This window comes from Ambystoma mexicanum, chromosome 10 (assembly GCF_040938575.1).
Source record: "Ambystoma mexicanum isolate Mex_15411 chromosome 10, UKY_AmexF1_1, whole genome shotgun sequence".
Lineage (NCBI taxonomy): Eukaryota > Metazoa > Chordata > Amphibia > Caudata > Ambystomatidae > Ambystoma > Ambystoma mexicanum.
Genome location: NC_090932.1, coordinates 294,406,697 through 294,426,346, shown reverse-complemented (window position 1 = coordinate 294,426,346; position 19,650 = coordinate 294,406,697). Strand labels below are relative to the sequence as shown.

Sequence of the window (19,650 nt, the reverse complement as noted above, 5' to 3'; positions counted from 1 at the left end):
AAGTTATTGCCCGAGGTGAAGCCAATGAATATGATCTGGAGAAAGGTCATTATTTCAAGTGATAATGACCCATCCTCCGGTCTATACGGCTATTATCGTGTTTTGGTAACTGAGATCCAAAAGTCATACTTGGGCGCTGACCAAGTGATACTTGATATTTAATACGTTTTAATTTCCACACTTGGTAAGTGTTTGCAATAAACATTGAGTTATTGTTTGTCATGTGCTTCATACAATGGTTGTCATTCTTGTGACATACATTCTAGTTGGTCAAGACTTCCATAGTATACCAAAAAAGCAATTGCTTGGGTTTCACTAGTGCCGACACATGTTTCAACCTTAAGGTTTTTCTCAAGGCAAGTAAATTGGATGCGTGGTCCCGGATGGGTCATGGTAATTGTCAATGTGAGCACATGTACTGGATAGTACCTCTTCCCCGTTGGGTGTATGTGTTGTCTCTGGTCACTGTGGGAGACAACACATACACCCACAACACATATACCCAACGGGGAAGAGGTACTATCCAGTACACGCACTTACATTTACAATTACCATGACCCATCCGGGACCACGCATCCAACTTTCTTGCTTTGAGAAAAACCTTAAGGTTGAAACATGTGTCGGCACTAGTGAAACCCAAGCAATTGCTTTTTTGGTATACTATGGAAGTCTTGGCCAACTAGAATGTATGTCACAAGAATGACAACCATTGTATGAAGCACTTGACAAACAATAACTCAATGTTTATTGCAAACACTTACCAAGTGTGGAAATTAAAACGTATTAAATATCAAGTATCACTTGTTCAGCGCCCAAGTATGACTTTTGGATCTCATTTACCAAAACAAGTATCCAGAAACACTGGGACAGCATGAGCTGTGTCCTTCTGAGATCCCCATACAGGCGGCAGACTAAGAACAGAGGAAGTCCATACAAGCACCAGAGCAATCTAAACAATAGCGCAGAGATCCACAATTCCCAAAATCTCCAACCCTTCGTCACTATAAGGCTACTATCACCTGGAGTTGTGTGACTAAAAAGGTATTTATTTTATGTTTGGAGGCAATATACAAACAAATAACTTGTAATGTTAATTTGATGAACAAAGAACTAATAGCAAACGGTGCACATTTGGTGTTCTGCTACTGTTAGTTAGTATGGGAAATTGCTGTACCCTGCCTTTACACAGCTGAAGATAAACTTTCCAGCACTGCCTGTCATGTTACTGCACATGTAAAATGTTTGAGAGAGGTCTATACCAGAGATTATGGACTGCATTCAGAGCATTCTGCTTGGATGTGAGGAGGTCTGTTATGTAATCTGTGTGTTAATTAAGCTTTGTAGACCTGGTCTGAGGGTCCTACTGGTGCTAAGGGGCCTGAAGACTGTGTTAACTGCCCATGTTCAGCAGGTGTATTTGATTAAGCCTTATAGACTCAGCCCGATGGCCATACCGGGAGTTATTGGCCCAATCACAGCAAATGCATTTAACAAGGTTTAGTGGCCAATAACTCCTGATATGGTCTGAGGGCGAGGTCTAGAAAGCTTTTATAATCCACGTCATTCTTCAAAATGTATGCTGTTCATAGAAGTGGCCAGTATAAAACTCGGCCTTGATGGTCGCAGGGAATTGGCTGCTGGTACCCTCTGCACTGCTGGTAGCCTAGGAATGTAGCATTCAAAACAATGTGCAGACTATAGCCTGCAGATTGCCCAATGAGAAAGCTCCCTCAGCAGTCCAAGGCTTGGAATTTGAAATACAGAGTTGTGGAATATTCAGACGTGAAAGGTGCTGGAATTGCCACCTGTATCTGCACAGCCCTGTGCACTGGCCACCTTTTGATAATAGCACTCTTCTGCACTTCTGTTTGAAATCACATGTGGCCAGAGGTGGGTGCTCCTGTGTGAGCAGAATAGCATCCACAGCTTGTTTTTAATGACTTGAGTCAGGCTTAAAATCCCTGGGTGGGGGTCTGCAGTGCAGGCATGGCATGGATGATCCTGTGGAATCTATCTTTTCTACAGTGTAGAGTACCCGGAGTCATCTGTTAAGGGACAAGGCAGTAGGCAACCCAGCACAACTGAAATAGAGACTGCACAGCCGCAGTGCACTTCAGTCTTAGTATGTGGCTTGAGGTCGAACTTCGGTCAGCTACCAGCTGCTGAGGGGGGGGGGGGGCGGAAGCCCTTTAGTAATAGGTAGTTACTCATCCACTAATGCCTTCTAGCCTCGGCTGTGGCGGTTCTTTGCATCTCCCGCCATGTTTATGCGTTGGGTGTGAGCAGAAACATGGTGTCCACTGCAGGGTCAGCATTCCCGATACTGCCAAAGCAAACCTACTGCCCAGTGTGTGATATGATTGGTTATTTATAAGGCGCTTAATACCCGGAGGTTTCTAAGCGAAGACCCGGGGATCGAACCTGTGTCGCTCTGTGTCGTTTTGCTTCCAAGGCGAGCACGTTGCCCTTGAGCTATCCTCCCGAGCGGTGGGCAGTATGTTCTCAAGAGTGCCCCATGTCTGCACTCCCTACTGTCACTTCGATGGTACACACTGCCGTGTTCCATGGATATTGCCTCTCCGTCTACTACCAAGCGCACCACGATCTCCTCTGCTGGATCACAGAAATTGTAGCGGGTGCGGTCTTGCAACAAAACCTAGAAACGCCATTTGTGGATCTTGCGTTTGTTGGGGTGGCACTGACCCTGTCCCCCCTGCCGCATATGGGTGATTGATTCACGCCTGTTCCTATACTCTCTCGGTACTCTTCGAAGTTCCACGCTCGTATACTGCAGCAGGAAAATGGACTCCATGAGCTTCTTTCAACATGGACTCCTAGCCGCGAGGGTTTACTTGCTGTTTTCTCTCTCTGCTAGTGCATGCTGTGTGCTCAAATAAAATGCAGCTCCTCCACAGTGAATTACTAAATATCTACTAAGAAATGTGGAAGCGTGCCGGCCGCCTGAGCAGTACCCTACTGTGCCAGTGTATTTTCCAAGGTGATTTTTTCGATCTTGCTCTTGCTTTTCAAGTCTAGACTAGGCTGGTAGCTGACTCTGTGTTGTCCCCGCGCTTCTATGCCTATGGGCGATGTTCCAGCACGTTATAAATAAATTAAATAAAGAAAGACAATACCTCTACTGCGGGTTTCCTGGACCCTGGTCCCTCTCCATTCAACCTTCTCAAAAAGGCTAGTTCCCAGCCAGCAGGTAGACTCTAGAGCTGCGAGGGCTGCGTGAACCAGAAAGAGATATATCTGCTTGATTTTGATTTTTGATTTTTTTATTCTTATAAAGCGCTACTAACCCAAAGGCTTCAGAGCGCTACACAAAAACAAAAGCTTACAAACAACATGAATAGAATAAATAGCAGAATAAATACATAGGAACAAACCGCAAAAGAAAACATCAGGGGGATATGTAAATGAAGAAGCATTAGGGAGAAATTTAAGTAACACACTACGAATAATAAAAAATAAAACTGCTGAGACACACTCACTGGCGTATTAGAGTTCTTACTGTCAGGAAATGAAGGTGTTTTGGGGCAGGCTTTTGTGAGTCCTGGGGTCCATAAGAAAGGATCCCCTTCCGTTTAATCTGGAATTACAGGGGAGTGTCCCGACTTTCTCAATGGGCTCGAAAGTGAAATCCAAAAGTCTACAGACCTAGAACACTGGCCACTTCAAGTGCCTGTTTTCGTCTCAGCTGGCTGGACAATATCCTGAGGCCTCGGTGCCAACATCCTGAAGTCGGGGATTAAGGAGCCAGATCTGCTCCATGCGCCATCTTGAATCTACTCCTACAAGTGGTGTCCCTGCTAAGGAGTTGATGTACCGGCGGAGGCGGGGGGGGGGGGCGGAGTGGGGGAGGGCTATCAGGCGCTCTTCTAGGCTGACAGTTGTGCATTGCAATACTATTAGTCAAATGATGAGCCTCCTACACAAAATGTTATGTTGTTTAATATTTGTAAAGTGCCTTATTCCCCTGTTATGGCTTCGAAGCGCTGTGGCGTGAATGGCCCTTTAGCAGACCGTATTCTGTACAGATTTGAAATAAAGAGATTTACATTGCACGCACATAGTTATTATAATGTCAAGCAAGTGCTCAATTATTAACAGAAATGACTAGAGTCGTGACATTGTAATAGCCATAGTATGAAAACTAGGTTATTTGTAGGATTGTACCCTGTACTCCCATCACTATAGACCGCCTATGTTGACTTAATCTGAGCACCACGTGAAAGCTACATGACCACTCAGTGTCTACTAATGTTGTAACTACCGATGTGTTAATTCTTTCAACCACATGTCCCTGTAACTAAGAATCTATACTGTTGGAATGTAACCCTCAACCAAGCCTTCTTACTTACATTTTCCTGTAGCAGCGCCTCGATGCCTCTGGGCTGTAGCGCTTTACAAATTCAAATAAGCAAATAAATACATAAATAAATGAATTAATAAATAAATAAATAAATACATACATACAGAGTCTTCATGGATTACTAGGTCAGTGACCGTGTGAGAGCTGGGGGGTCACTTTTCCTGGGACTCAGCAGTATTCTGTGGGGCGCAATGCTAAAGCTGGAATGGGGGCTAGAATAAATCAGTCTGTAAACCCCAAGGACAACCCTCTAAAGCTGGGGGCTCTGCTATACTTTCCATGAAGAGCAGGAGGGCAGTGGATACCATGCAATCCCATGCAAAGTGCATGCCCGTTTGTCAGGTATGTCAAAGATAAATGGAATAGGTGCCCACTTGCCAGGCTGTATTTGAAAATGAGCAGACCTATATGACTTTCAAAGGCCAAATAACTGGTGTTACTCATGAGTGCATAGAGCATGACATATGCAAAGCAATCCAATAAAACCATAAATACATGTTATGTTATATCTCTATTTCTTGGTGGGGGGTCTCCTAAATAGTGATCGTTCATGCAAGGTAACCTTTGTTGGGGCATTACTCCATTTTTAGAGTTCTTTTGCTTAACATTTTGCTGCATTCTTTGATTTGTGACACTTTCCTGCTCCCACCAGCTAGGTTCAACCCAAAGCCTGAGTGAGAGAGGGGCTGTGTTTTAAGGGCTCTGCTTTTCGGTTCATGGCTCGTGCGGCAGGGGTACCCAAAAGTGAGCCCATAGTATCCCAGAGAGGTAACCCCACTCTGCTATTAATGGTCTGCCAGGCTGGTGGTAGTTTTTTCCTCTGTGTAATATGGCTCCAGTTGGTGAATGTCATTTCACTTGGCTGGGTCCTTCTTGACCTCTCTGCCATTTGAGGCTGTCTCTGTTTGCATAGCAAACTTAAGGGGTCACATGACTATCCCTTGCCCTTGAAAATGACTTCTCAATCATCCTCTCCCCCCCAATGACCTTGAAATCTCTTTGGCATTGGTGTGTCAGAACCATGACTGGTGACCAAACAAAGTGCACAGGGACTGCCTCCGGAACTGCTTTGTAGACCCACTGTGCTGCGGGTTAGTCCTTTCTTCACTCGGTTCCTCTTCTCTGCATCCCCTCTTTTTCAACAAGGGTCTTCTGTAGATTAAACTCGAGCAGCACTCCAGAAGCTGCTCCTGGACATTTTTGCAAAGGTAACTCTTTTCCGCAAAAGCCTGGCCTAACCCGCACAACTGGTTGCACTTGGTCTCTCTGAGAGCACTTTTCTGGCTTAATTAGGCAAAGTATTTTAGTCACCTGTTCATTGCATTTTCTACTTTGGGAAAGGCTCTTTGATGAAGTAAGAGCTTGTTTCTAATTACCTGTTACAGTGGTGCATTCATTTTATCAGTCATATTATTGGCGGGAGCTGGGGTGGCGCCAAAGATCAAAGGTGGCCCGCCACTATTGTGAGAACGGAGGTCAACTTTGGTTGATCTACAGGAGCATGACTAATTGTCGATTTGTGTATGCAGTGCTTAAATCTGACATTAAGGGCCTCATTGACAGAGCGTTTTCCAATGGGGGTTTGCCATTATAAAACGCTTCTGTGAATTGGGCCCTTAGTCCGATCCCAAGTGCTGCCACGTTGGGCAGTCAATAGAACGGAACCATTTAGTAATGAAGTCATTGGCCCACGATCACATGCTTCTGCTCATGTGAGGAGGCCGAGACTAAACCTTGCACCTCTGAGCTCCACAAACCACACCTCCTCATTTCCGTAACAAATGAGGGCTGCGCACCTCGGTTAGAGGCCCTCAAGAAAGCATTGCCACTATCATTCAGTACCGGCTGCGCTTTGTGGATTAAGAGTCAGTCTGATTCACAGAAGTGCTTTATAATGACGCAATCCCATAGGAAAACGCTTCTGTGAATTGGGCCCTAAATGTTCTGCTCACGGTTGATCAATAGCGTGCCTGTGGGTTCTATTATACACGCATATGTCCCACCAAGGGTCCTACTTTCAAAGATCCGGATTCTCATTTCATCTTCTTGTAGCAAACGAGTGGATTTAGTGAGGGTAAAGTGTGGCCCGCAAGTGATGGCTGAAGAGCCATAAGGCAGGCGGAGGAAACCTACGTCTAGACCAGTGGTCTTCAAACTTTTTTGGCTGGGGCCCCCCTGAGCAAAATTTGGGTAGGTCGGGACCCCCCAGAAATGCCAAATGGACAGTATGTATTGCGCACCGTCACCTGCTCCATCACAGTCGCTGGGCTCCCTCATTCCACTCCTATCCAGTCCCTGGCCTCTCCCTTCCCCGTCACACATCCTGGGCTCTTCCCACTCTGCTCCCACCACTATCCCATGGTTCCCGCGCATTGTGCTCCCACCATAGTCCCTGGGTTCCCCCATCCCGTTCCTAACACAGTCTGAGGGCCAGTGGCGGCTGGTGATTTTTTTAAGTTGAGGGGCATAACTATTTCCCCCAAAAATGCCATAGCGACAGAGCATAGTGAGGGAGCCCGAACCAATAAAGTGGGGTTCGGGGGAGTTTCCCCCTGTGAATTTTTGTTAAATAATGGGTTAAAATGTTGCATTGTAGAGCATACATTTATCAAAAAAATGGGTAAATAGCCAAACAGTTTGCAATTGATGCTGGGGGCCCCAGGGGGCAGGCATGACATTTTTTACTGGACATCTATGATAGATGTCCAGTAAAAAGATACCATCCCTGTCCCCTGGGCCCCACTGGGCCTAACACAATCAACATGATTATGTGTGTATGCAAGGTGCTGCACATTAATACAGCAATCACTCTATCATTCACACGAGCATCCATCACCATACACTCACTCATAACATAAGCATACACGCATCCATACACATGTTTAAATAAAAACATTGAACATAAACGTACCTTCTGCATTGGCCTGCATGTGGGTGCTGAAACGCCCTGCTCCAGGCTGCTCTGTCCGTATGTGCGAGGAGGTGCAGGAGCTCCCCCTCGGACATACAGACATGCCGTGCCCCAGCCAGCATTTCTAATGAGCTATGCAATGCCCGACCATGTGAGCCACCCCCACCCATTTCTCCCAATCTAAAAAAGAAAATAATAATAATTTTTTTATATTTCATGCTGAGCTCTCAGGGCCCCCCAGGGATGCACCCGCGGACCCCTGGGGGGTCGCGACCCACAGTTTGAATACCGCTGGTCTAGACGGTCTAGTGTGGGATGTTGGCAATGATATATGGATAAGCGTAAAGACAGGGTGAAGAAGAAATGAAGGGAAGTGATTAGCCAAGTAAACATCTTGGGGTGGAAACGCACATCACAGTAAATGGAAAGAAACAGAGTTCATTTAATTTCATTTGTGAATGCTTCTGAACAATAATAGACAGTGGTCGAAGTGAGCGGGAATGGTCGGGAGCGGTGTTCCACTAGTTTTATTTTTACCATTCCTCTACTTTTTACGATCATATTCACCATTCTATGTAGAGGATTTGTCCATTCATGTCCCTGTGCAAGTGTAAAGTTGTAACAGGAGCCTTAGTTACTAGTCATTAGACTATTGCAATGCCCCGGCTGCGACACCTGGTCACATGTTGCACTATGCTTCCACCTACCCTCTCCTCTGCCGAGATCACAGTTCCACTGCCTTTTTCGGTACACTTCCACCACTGATAATTGAATGCTATTTGACAGTGAACATGACGTGCACTGACTCAAAATGTAGACTTTCTCTATACCAAGTTCATAAGCAAATAACAAGCGGGAAGGCTTGGGAACTATCCCAACTGTTATGGACTGATTTTTCAGTGACCTGATTGACAAAGGAAAGGAGAACAGTTCTTTTCCTGAATTTGGAGGTGTGGTGAGGCTTCTGGACACGGTTTTAATCCCTCTCACTCCGACGCCTCTCCTACCTCCTGAGACTTGTTCCTAGTTTTGTGGAAAGCCTCAGTGTCTGGAAACTTCAGACAAGATTGCCCTTATTCGATTTTGCTCCAGCTCTAACGGGGACTCATCCTACCCCATGGGGGGTCCTACTATGAATATGCGAATCGAGGGCTGTAGAATGCCCAAAACAGAGCAACACTGCAGAGGGCCACCTGACACCCGCTTCAAGGCAGCTCTTTGCTTTTCCCTCTCCTCTCTCCGATTTCGGGGTTGCCCCTAGCATTCCCTTTTCCCACTCTGCGGCCCTTGTCCTCCCACACAGCCCCTTTCCGCTTGGCCGCCAATTCACCTTTGACCTGCCTGTCCTGCCGGTCCTGCCCCTCGTATTCCGCCTGGGGGAAGCAGGTCACACAGTTGTGCGTTAGTCTTTTTCCAGTGCTCTTTTGCTAGGGTGATCGGATATAACCAATTTTTTTAAAAAAGGGGCAGGGCAACTAACATAAAAGTAGGGCTAACTTTCGACAGTGGCTTTCCAGGTACTACACTTCAGTAGCGGTTGGAGGAGAAGGGGGTTTAAGTGTTACTGTTCGAATAAACACATTATGATTAATTTATCACAAACTACCACTCTCTTAAATTGTAAAACATAGCATTTCTTCAGTGTCGCGATTGTGCTTTCCGGCCTGCCAGCTATGAAGACCTACTAACGTAAACCGGAACCACTGAGTGTTCCATTGGAAAAATAATCTTGAGAAAGTGGAACAGAGCACCCAATTCCGGGACAGTCCTGGCAAAACTGGGATGTCTGGACACCCTGGCCTTCATTACGATACCGACGCTAAACCATGGCGCTATTAGCACCATGGTTGGTGCCGGTATCGTAACGTGTCCGCCATGGTGAAATGGGGAAATACCGCCCCATTCCAAGGCTGCGGGTCGGTATTTCCCCAAGGCCCTTCCCCATTTTTGCCCCAAAGGGCATAATGGGAATGTGGAAGGTGCTAATTTCGGTACCTCAAATTGCGGTACTGTAATTAGCACTAAGGTCCCTTTGCGGGTCCCAACTTTAACGGCTGGTCTACACCAGCCGTTAAGGTCGGGTCCCGCAAAGGGACCTCGTAATTAGGCGCTAAGTGGTTAACGGCACCGCAGCCTTTTACGGCGCTGTTAACCACTTAGCGCCGGGGTCGATCTTTTGCACGTCGTGCCTCCCACTGGCGGTCTATATAACCGCAATCAGAACATAAGAATATGTCCTTTCCCATGCACTTGCACGTTCTCAATGCCACTGGGCCTAGTAAGATCGCTGTTTTTGTTCTCCACTGTTCCCCTCGCTTGCCTTGTCGCGCTCTGAAACACTTGTGTACGAGCGCAATAGAAATAAAATATCAATATCAATATATCTGTTATCCTGTTACTCCAACCCATTAGCTGTATGCATGCTTCTTCCATACTATGGATGGCCTTTTTTGGATGGCCATCTCTGCATCTCTTTTCTCCATTTATCAATAACTTCTCATAGTGAAGGGCGCTGATGCTCCGAAGGGCCTGTGGTCTGCACTGTAAAAACAAAATAAATAAATAAATATATTTAAGACATCCACGTTCTAAGCTGTCGTTGTAAAACTCGGACTCATTTAGGTTCATGGTCATTGAAGAAAAACAGATTTCTAGATGAAATTAAATGTATCCTGTCGGGTGAAACCTTCAGGAAAAGGCAAAAAAAGTTAATCTGTTGCATGCTGGCAAGACGTAGCTACCCGGAAGTGGCTGGAATTATAAACGAGAACGCGTGTTTAACAAAGAAAACTACATATTTTTGTATTCTAGATGGGAGCACAGAAAAAGAAACCCAAGTCGGAGAAACCTACGTCAAATGAGGAAGGCAGTGGCGATGATCGTAAAGACGACGTGGAGTCCAGCGGCGATTGCGACGACGAGGACGGGTGCCAGGGTTCCGGTGACAAAACTCACAGTACAGGTAAATCATCGCCCAAAAAGAATTGCTGTATTCTGAATGCGACACTCAGACACGGAGCTCACCCCTTTTCTGCGTTTTCAGTCCTTTTGCAAATATTATCAAGGAACACATCAATACGCTTAGATCTTTTCACGTAGTTGTTCAGGCACGTGGATTTTTAAATTATATTTATGAGTTTGAATACTTTTTAAAAAAAAGTATTAAAAATTTCTCTAATGTTAACACAATAGAATGTTAAGTTATTTTGTTTCATATAACCCAAAGCTGCCACTTTCACGGTCACTTGCCGCTTTTGGGTCTTCAGAAATATGTGTTGGGTATGATTAGTAAAAGCAGGAGGAGCAGCGCGAGATTGCTTTGCTGTTCTATTCATGTGTGTAGGTTGGAAGAACCAGCGTCTGCATGCTGGGTCGGTGTATCCAGTATGGAACCCTATATGTTGGTAACCTGCTTGGCTTGCAACAAAGGAGTCTACCCTGTGAGCGAGTATGGGTCGAGGCTGGCTGGAGGGATGTGTGTGACAGGATGGTGTTAATGAGTTCAGGGGAGTGGGTACTACTAGCAGGTGTTCAACTTCCGCGTGTGAGTGGCTCGTCGATGTGTGTGAGGCAAAGTGGAAAGCAGAATAGTGAGGGCGCAAACAATCAAGAAGCCACATATATGCAGGATAGGAACAATCAACCAGGGAGCACTGAATGTAAAGCAGCTGTTAATCTAGGAGCAATATCGAGGAGGAAGCAATGAATATATGCATGAAGCAAAAGACAATATTCATGGTGTGGCAGTGGTTGTAGGAGACATGTAGCAGTATCAGAAATCACAGAGCAATATATACTGGACAGCCACCAATGCACAAGAATATGAGGCAGCAATGAAGGAGCAACACACATGAAGCAACAGCCAACCTATAATAACCACAAGGCAGCAGTGGTTGTAGCAGTAATGTAGACGTGTCGGCAATCAGAGAGCACTAGAGCTTGACTCAGCAATCAAGGAGCAATATACAAATAAGAACAGTCATGGAGCAATATATATGTTGTTAGCAGGTACAGTGAGGGGTAGTTCCAAGGAACCATTGGTACTAATTCGCCACACAACAAGTGGCATTGAGTATGACCTTATAGAACTGTTGGCATTTGGTATGTACATATTATTGGCAAATGGGCATAAAGATAACATTTCTAACCATATCTAGTACCAGGCTTCATTGGGTCTAGATGTTACCACCACAAACAATCTGTACTCTAAACCGATGCTTACCATTAACTCATCACATATGCGAAACAGGCATCCCTACCATATCGCCTCCCACTCTCCCCAATCCCACTCTCCTTCTTCTCTGATTTTGTTCATTCTATTGTCTAATTCCTCTTTCCTATCACCTCCTCCCAAACCTCCTCTTCTTTTCCACAGCCTAGGGTTTGACCCTTTCAGGGTCACAATATGCCAACTTTCGGACAAGGTCAGGTGCCATAAGACCACTAAGGTGGTGAAGGGAACAGTATACATGTAGGATAACATAACATAAAACAGCATTGCATCCAGATGAGCATAGCACACCAGCAGAATATAGGTGGCTGTCTCTTACCCGGACCTGCCAGCATGGTAATGCAGTGGTTGCAATGTTGTGTGTGGTTGCTTATGTCAGCTGCCAGTGCAGAATATGTGTCCAACCTCATTGTCTTGTTACCCCATGTAAGCCTGAGTGCCATTGCGTTTGGAATTCTGCTATGTTCCAATGGCCTTTTAGATGGGAGGCACCAGCAAAATGACTGCCATTTGCAGGGCCGCAAGTTTGCACCTTGGCATAGTGTTATACAGCTAACATTGCATAGTATTGCCAAATAAGACATCCCAGTGTATAAGCAGGCAGGTAAGGGCATATAAATGCATAAAAAGCTACATCAAACCATGCAATTGTGCGACCAGGCACACCATGGCTTCCTCCCTCCACTCCTATGAACATAGCTTCCATTTTCTCGTGCTCACTTTGCCTTTGTGAAGTGCTCTCCCCCCCTCTCTCTCTCTTGGAGTGTGCACTCTCGCATAACTATTGTAGACGGTGTACAATTAGAACCAGGAACAGGAAGATTAGGAAAGGGGGCTGACACGGCACTCTATTGATTGCCATTAGTGAATTCAAAGAAGCCTGGGAGGCCTGAACTTTGTGGATTGTGCCCTGGATGTCAAAACCACTGGCACCTATTTCACTTCATGGTATGTTGGTTGGCAAGATGAGAGCCGTCCCAAACCTCACTCTAAGCTGCAAAGGTGCAGTTCTCAGTAGGGTCTCCAGCAATTTCCGGCCGACCGTCGGAAAAGTGTCATCATTTTTGGGGGGGTATCTGATACACAGTGGCATCAGGACCACCAGCGGGTGCTGCTCATGGAGTATTATTGTGCATGAATACCCGTCCGGGCGGAAAGCACGCCAGTTATGTAATGTTAGTCCTCTGTGGTCACAGTATAGCTGTGATGGGTGACTGTAGCGTCATCAGATTCCATGGGCTGGACAGATTCCAGGGACAGCCATACTCCAGACATTATTAAATACCTCTCCCTCCTAGATAGGTTGACATCCTGACCTCAGCTCCCATTGGTAATAGTAGGTGGAGGGTTAACAGTAGTTCCAGCATGATGCCCAGTGAAAATCAAGATGTCCAGCCACACTCACCTGTGAGAGCACTTAGGATAGACAGGCCTGCTTCTACCCTCACCTGTGAGAGCACTTAGGATAGCCAGGCCTGCTTCTACCCTCACCTGTGAGAGCACTTAGGATAGATAGGCATGCTTCTACCCTCACCTGTGAGAGCACTTAGGATAGATAGGCACTTAGGATAGATAGGCATGCTTCTACGATCACCTGTGAGAGCACTTAGGATAGACCGGCATGCTTCTACCCTCACCTGTGAGAGCACTTAGGATAGATAGGCATGCTTCTACCCTCACCCGTGAGAGCACTTAGGATAGACAGGCCTGCTTCTACCCTCACCTGTGAGAGCACTTAGGATAGCCAGGCCTGCTTCTACCCTCACCTGTGAGAGCACTTAGGATAGATAGGCATGCTTCTACCCTCACCTGTGAGAGCACTTAGGATAGACAGGCCTGCTTCTACCCATATCGGTATTCTTAGAGTGCCAGTAAAACAGGGCATCTTGAGTCCTTGCTTGACTGGTATCTTGGGGAAAGAAAGTGGCACTTTGTTTCAGAAGCAATTAATTGTGTATGAAGTTTCTCTGATGTCAGGGGCGCAATTTGCGGTATCGTAATTAGCCCCTTCCCCATTCCCATTGAGCCCTATGGGGCTAAAATGGGAATGGGGAAGGGCCATGGAGAAAGGGGGAATTACCGCCCGCCAACCTTGGAATAGGGTGGTAATTCCCCTTTCCTCCATGGTGGTACCGGTATGGTACCGGCGGCAACCATGGTTCTAATAGCACCCTGGTTTACCGCATTCCGTGTAATGAGGCCCTAAATGTTTTAAAGTTTCAGTTTCTTGTGTACACCAGTGACATATCGGATTCAAGTTTGCGTTGGCTGACCATGCTCTCAAACGTTCCTTCATTTTGAATATGTTAAGTCGAAGATACATGAATAACCACGTGGTAAAAGAGAGGTTATAGAGAATGAGGATTAGATCAGGTAAGGGATGTAAGGTCCTTGATTTTATTTGTGCAAAAGAACGAACGGGAGTCAATATAGGTCTGTCATGTAAATGTTTTCTAGCAGTTCAGCAGGGCTCTTAGGGGAAAAGATGCAATGATAGAAAAGGTAGGGGTGAAAGGGGGAGGGGGCAGGAGAAGAAGGCAGAGAAGATGGCCATTATTGTGTCTTTGACGTTAGAGATCTTGGTTGAGAACTAACAACAGAAGTAATTGGCGTACAGAGGAGGAGATACAGCCTGATTGGTTGGGGCATGCATAGTCCGAAGGGCAGTGGAGAGTTTTCAGGTCTGAGAGCTGAGATGCAGCTTGTCATTGTAGCATTCAAGGTAACTAAGGTAAGGAGGTAAGCATTGAATGGGCCGGGTCTTGCTCCATTAGTGCAGATAGAGCCATTTAATAGTGTTGATTTGGCAGATCTCAGAGATGATCTAACAGTGGGGCGAGGGAACAGTGGGGCGAAGTGCCCAGAAAGTGCATTGCAGTCAGGACGTGTGCTTTTGTGTTCTTTGGTCTACATTGTGGGAGTCAGCATTGGAAGGACTCGTGAGGCTCTGCCTACTAACATTCAAGTATTGTGGGTCCTGCGAAGCAGACCACAAAGTGCCTGGAAAGTGCATTGCAGTTTGCAGGAAGCAGACACGGACGTGTCTTGGAAAAACAACTGTTTTGAGAACTGGCAACACAGAGCCTTCCGGCGGCTCGCATGAGTAAAGTTTGTAATCACCAAATGTCATTTATATATTGAAGTGAACTTTGGACTTACTCCACAGAGTGTTGACTGCAGTATAGTGGGGTGTTGTCAGGCACTACCCGAATTTGAAATCTACTGGTCTAGAGAATTCTGGGTTTTGTTGACACTCCCGTCAAGCGCTGCAAACCAGTGACTGCGGGCGACCCTTTGAGATTGTGTTCTCACATGGCTAACCCAGTTGGGAAGCTTTGTTGGTAGCTTGGGCCGCACTTTGAGCTGGACGATAACAGTGGGAGTGAAGTGTCATTTCGATCAAAGACCATGTGGTTCACATGTAGCATGTAGAAGGCCGGTGAGAAATATCAAGTTTGTCGTAATCATATAATGACACGCAGTAAGACCAAACGGTATAACCTGGGAAGTGCTGATCAAACCCTGCTTGACGTTGAAATGAAACCCAATTTATGTGCCAAAGACTTAAATAAGAAGGCAAGTGAACAATGAAAAATACATAATTATTCCCCCCAAGCCAGAAGAAAACATACAGTGAAGCACTCAATACAAGTTAGGTCATTTCGGATTCCCCTATGGCCGGCTCTGACATGGTCATAATGGGCGATATAAAAATCTCAGGACCGGCTTTACGAGAAGCAGAAAGATGAGCCAGTATGTCTCTGGGAGATATTTGTGTGAGTCTTGGAGAAGCTCAACCTACTTCAACGGCCAGGTTTAGTGTTTCACCCAGAATGTTTGACTCCTCAGTCAGGTGCGATAACGGAGCCAGCTACGGGTTAACTGAAGTGGATATGCATACCATCAGAGACACGGGGATGACCGAGTTTGCTCACAGTGGGGAAAGCCCATCTTCACTGTGCTATAACTCAAGCATCAAAAATAAAGAAGTCTTGAGAAGTGGAGACAATCCGCTAATCGTCCTAAACCTGGTTCTATAATTGTTTATCCGGTTGTATGACGTTGTGGCTGAAGTAAGAGCAAACTCCAGCTCCTCAAAGAACTTAAAGAACACTTTTTAAGAAGTGATCAAGCTAGCGCTGGGGGATAGGTGGCAGAAGTAACAGTAAACACCAACATTAAAAAAGGATCTTAAAGAACATTCGCTAAGAAGTGATCAAGCAAGTGCTAAGGAAAAAAAAAGGTTGTCAGAACCATCCATATTCTGTCTTGTTGAACAACAAGATCAAGAACGAGACATATTGAACAGAGTTTCTGGCACATGCGATCAAATTAAGGAGGGAGGAGAGCAGTCTGAGAGTGGGACAACGAGGTCCGGAAGTCTGCTCCTCAAAAAGACAAAAAACTGTAAAGGTGCTGGATACGCACAGAATAGAGGATCTAGGAAGTTTTTAAGAAGGATTCTAAAGGCATCAGCTAAGAGCGACTTGAGCATGCTTCAGAAGAACAATGAAAATGCTTAGGACTACACGGTCATTGTGATTGATGATACACTGCATGTAGCTATACCCCAGAGAGTGGTAAGACAAGCGGGACAGAGGAGGAGTTGCCAACCCAGTCCAGGCCACACTCAAATTAAATTGGCTAGCACTCACAAGGAGGATAAATTAAGACAAATTCAAAGAAAGAAGTCGAAGAACACAAAAAATGAAGGGCACGTTCATTTTTGTAAAACGTGTGGGGAAGGCTCCTATGCTTGTTTGGGGGAAGCAATGTCAAGAGGAGATTTACCTAGAGTGAGTGGTACATGTCGGAGAGATACGACGATCTCTGCACCTGTGAAGGAACTACACTTAAAATTTAAACTCTCAAGACTTGAAAGTGAACAGAAATCTAGTGACATAAGCCCTCATTTCATTTCCCCACCATTGATTGTAGAATCTGTGTTTGAAGAGGAGAGAGTAGTTCCACTAAATAGACCAAAGTTAATGTCGGTGTTGTCTATGGTGATAGATTTTAAACCAATAGCATCCTCTGATATCAAATGTGTACATCTTCATGACAATCAGAAGCAGGTGAAATGTGCAGTTTATTTTTATTCCAAACTAATTGAGAATCTGGTGTATGAGAACCAGGAGGAACTACTCATAAGAGGATATGAGACTTACTATGCCCGCAGAATGACCTAATAGAAAATATAAATGAGAAGGTACCAGGTGTAAAAAACAGTAAAATTAATATAAAATGCTTAGTGACTCCGGAGAGTCAGAGGCAAGTCCGTTTTGACGAAAAGCGAAAATAATGGGCATGGTTGGCTACCACCCTTAACACAAATAAGGGGGCTAGGCCAGGATTTAGAAATTGGGGCATGTAGGCTGTTATGTTGGAATTGTCACGGGCCTAGTAGTAACACGAATAGGAGTTTTACGGCAGAACTCTGAGGGCACAATATAACTTCGATCCAAGAAATTTGGTTGACTACAGCTCCAGTAATAGATGGGTTTTGCCTCAATATCAGAGGAGCAAATAGAGGCTGTCCCTTTGACGGCTTATTGACTAGTCAAGAAGATGAACACACCTTCTAAAGCTATGTTAGTGACTACAGGCACCAATGTGATAAAAGCAAAGGATGTCAAGGTTCTTATTATAAACATTTATCTTAACCTGAGAAGATTGGAAATCAAAGATGTTATAAATGAAACAGAGAACATCCTGATCAGTTGGGCACACTACTAATCACAAAGTATGCAGGCACAATTATTGTAGGAGGCAATTTTAATAGTACATGTCCCAAGTTTGAAAATCCATTTGAGGTACTAGATAAAGGACCGGGACCACAAAGTAGTGCCAATATCGATTTACAAGGGAAACAGTCTGTATTGGGACTCATCTGGGCATGTTTTTTGGCAAGATGGGGCTTCATCCAACTAAACTCCTTGTTTAACCCAAGTCCTGATTTGTTATGAATTTGGTATCATCACTTGTCAACATCCACAATTGACTTTATTTATCTTGCAAACATAAAACCAGGGAATATGGAATCGTTTAAGGTGATCAAGACAAAGTTGATTGATCATGCCATGCTGTCATGCTCCTTCATCATGGGGAAATGTGAGAAATTGTCTCCTCAAAGTCTAAGAACTTAGTTATAAATGCCTCTAATAATAGAGTATCTCAACTTGGCAAAAAAATGGCTAAGACGAATAACAGCATTGAGAATTGGTGGACGAACTTAAGTCAGAATGAGAAAACTCACAGTATTAGTCCAGCACTATTCTATAGGACAGTGTTGAGGCTAAACAATCTTAGCCTGACACAGAGATGTTGGGAGTAGTGTTTTGTTTGTAAATAACAAGGTGAAGTATCTCGATCAAATAATTACTCAAAAAAAGTGGGTAAAGAGGTCTAATGTTTGTAACATAATAAGGTCAAAAGGAATGCAGTGGTGTGAGAAGAAATGTGCTGTCAAGTTATGTAGACAAGAGTACAAAAGTTGGTAAAAAGGCCATAAATTGCAAAATAATATAACGGACAATCAAGATGTATTTATGAAGATAATAAAGAGGGATGTAAGATCGATATGGTAGAAACCTAACCGCATAAATGTTGCTCAAAGAGAGTCAGTCTTCTTGCGTGTTAGAAGGTTTTTGGGTTGAATATTTTACCAATAAGTATGTGTCATTTGATCCTACGGTAACGCTATAGGAAAACAGCGCATCTTGTATACCTTGGACACCAAACTTTGATAAGTTCGGCATTGAGCTTATGATAGTAAAATTGAGTGATTCTAGATCTTGTGGCTCAGATGGAATGACTAACAGCCTGTTGAAAAATAGGAAAGTACTATAGGCATATATTCTGTATCGATTGCTCATTCAAGTAATTCAATCAGTAATTCGTCCTGATGATTGATGTAAATCTACTTTCACACCGATTTTTAAGAAAGGTCAAAGGGAAGATCGAACCACCTATCACCCGATTTCATTGTTAAATGTATCCTCTAATATCCTTGTGTCACTGGTTCTAGAGGGCTTAATTAGGTGGGCCAAGTCCATACACGGTTTAAGCCCCTTACAGACTGGGTACAGGAAGGATATCATTACCTTAGAGAGTGGTCTGAGGCTATCCACCTGTATGGCACAAGCGGGGGGTAATACGGGGAGATCCTTGTATGTTGCAGGACTTGATCTCTATTCTACATTCGATCATGTGGATATAGGTATGTTGTCGAGAAAGTGAGATTGTGGAGTATAGAAGTAGGTTTATTAAAGATGTTAGAGATGTTATATTCCATCAATGTGGCTAGAGTTATGCTGAACACGGCAGGGGATCTTTTTAGGGAGATACCATTGAGGAAAGGAGTGCGTCAAGGCTGCGTTATTGCTACCACTTTCTTTAATCTTTACTTAGCAGACTTATGGGAAACGAGTATTAGTTGGGAAGGATATCCTCCGAAATGTGTAGGACTATGAGCCAACTGCTTGCTTATACAGACAATCAATTATATTAGATTTTATGCCAGCTGGGATGCAGAGATTCTTGAATGGAGTGGCTGCATACTTAATTGATAACACATTGACGATTAATCCTGCCAAATCCTTAATTGCTACAGTAAGGAAAGAAGTGGGAATCACTTTGTATGGCCCATGAATAATTCCAAGGTGGTAGAAGCCACAGCATTTAGATACTTGGGCTTCCCCTTCTCTGTGTTAGACAGGTTGAAAACTCAGAAATTGAGTATGTAAACAAAGGTGAGATCATGCATTACTTTGATTAAAGTAATAGAATGCAAGCTATGCTCTTTTTCACTAATACCCCTTATAGAATTTTCCAGTCATAAAGTCACCCTTATGGTACTATATGAGTGGAGTTGGTTACTCTGAGCACTAGAAAGTACTTGGATAATTTAGAAGGCAGAATTTTGAAAGACGTTTAGCCCTTCCCGGATCTACATGCATTATTGCCACATGCTTGCAATTAGATCTGAAATTGTTGTGGTCACAATATCTTAAGTAAAGTATGTTTGTATATAAGAAGATGGTGTCTATGACATATTCCCATTTAGGGTCATACTTAGAGGAGATGATGGAGAAGGTGGTAATGCGTTTTAATGTTATTTTAAGAATCGGT

The 19,650-nt window shown here is 44.5% G+C and overlaps 1 protein-coding gene across 2 annotated transcripts in view; it reads left to right on the top strand.

Moving 5' to 3' along the window:
* The window catches only part of LOC138491371 (glypican-5-like), a 1,558,016-nt gene that overhangs the window by 1,308,183 nt on the left and 230,183 nt on the right, over positions 1-19,650 (top strand). For both annotated transcript variants that reach the window (XM_069617865.1, XM_069617864.1), the window contains one exon: positions 10,101-10,251. In XM_069617865.1, coding sequence (XP_069473966.1) covers positions 10,101-10,251 — 151 coding nt within the window. The remainder of the gene's footprint in view (positions 1-10,100; positions 10,252-19,650) is intronic.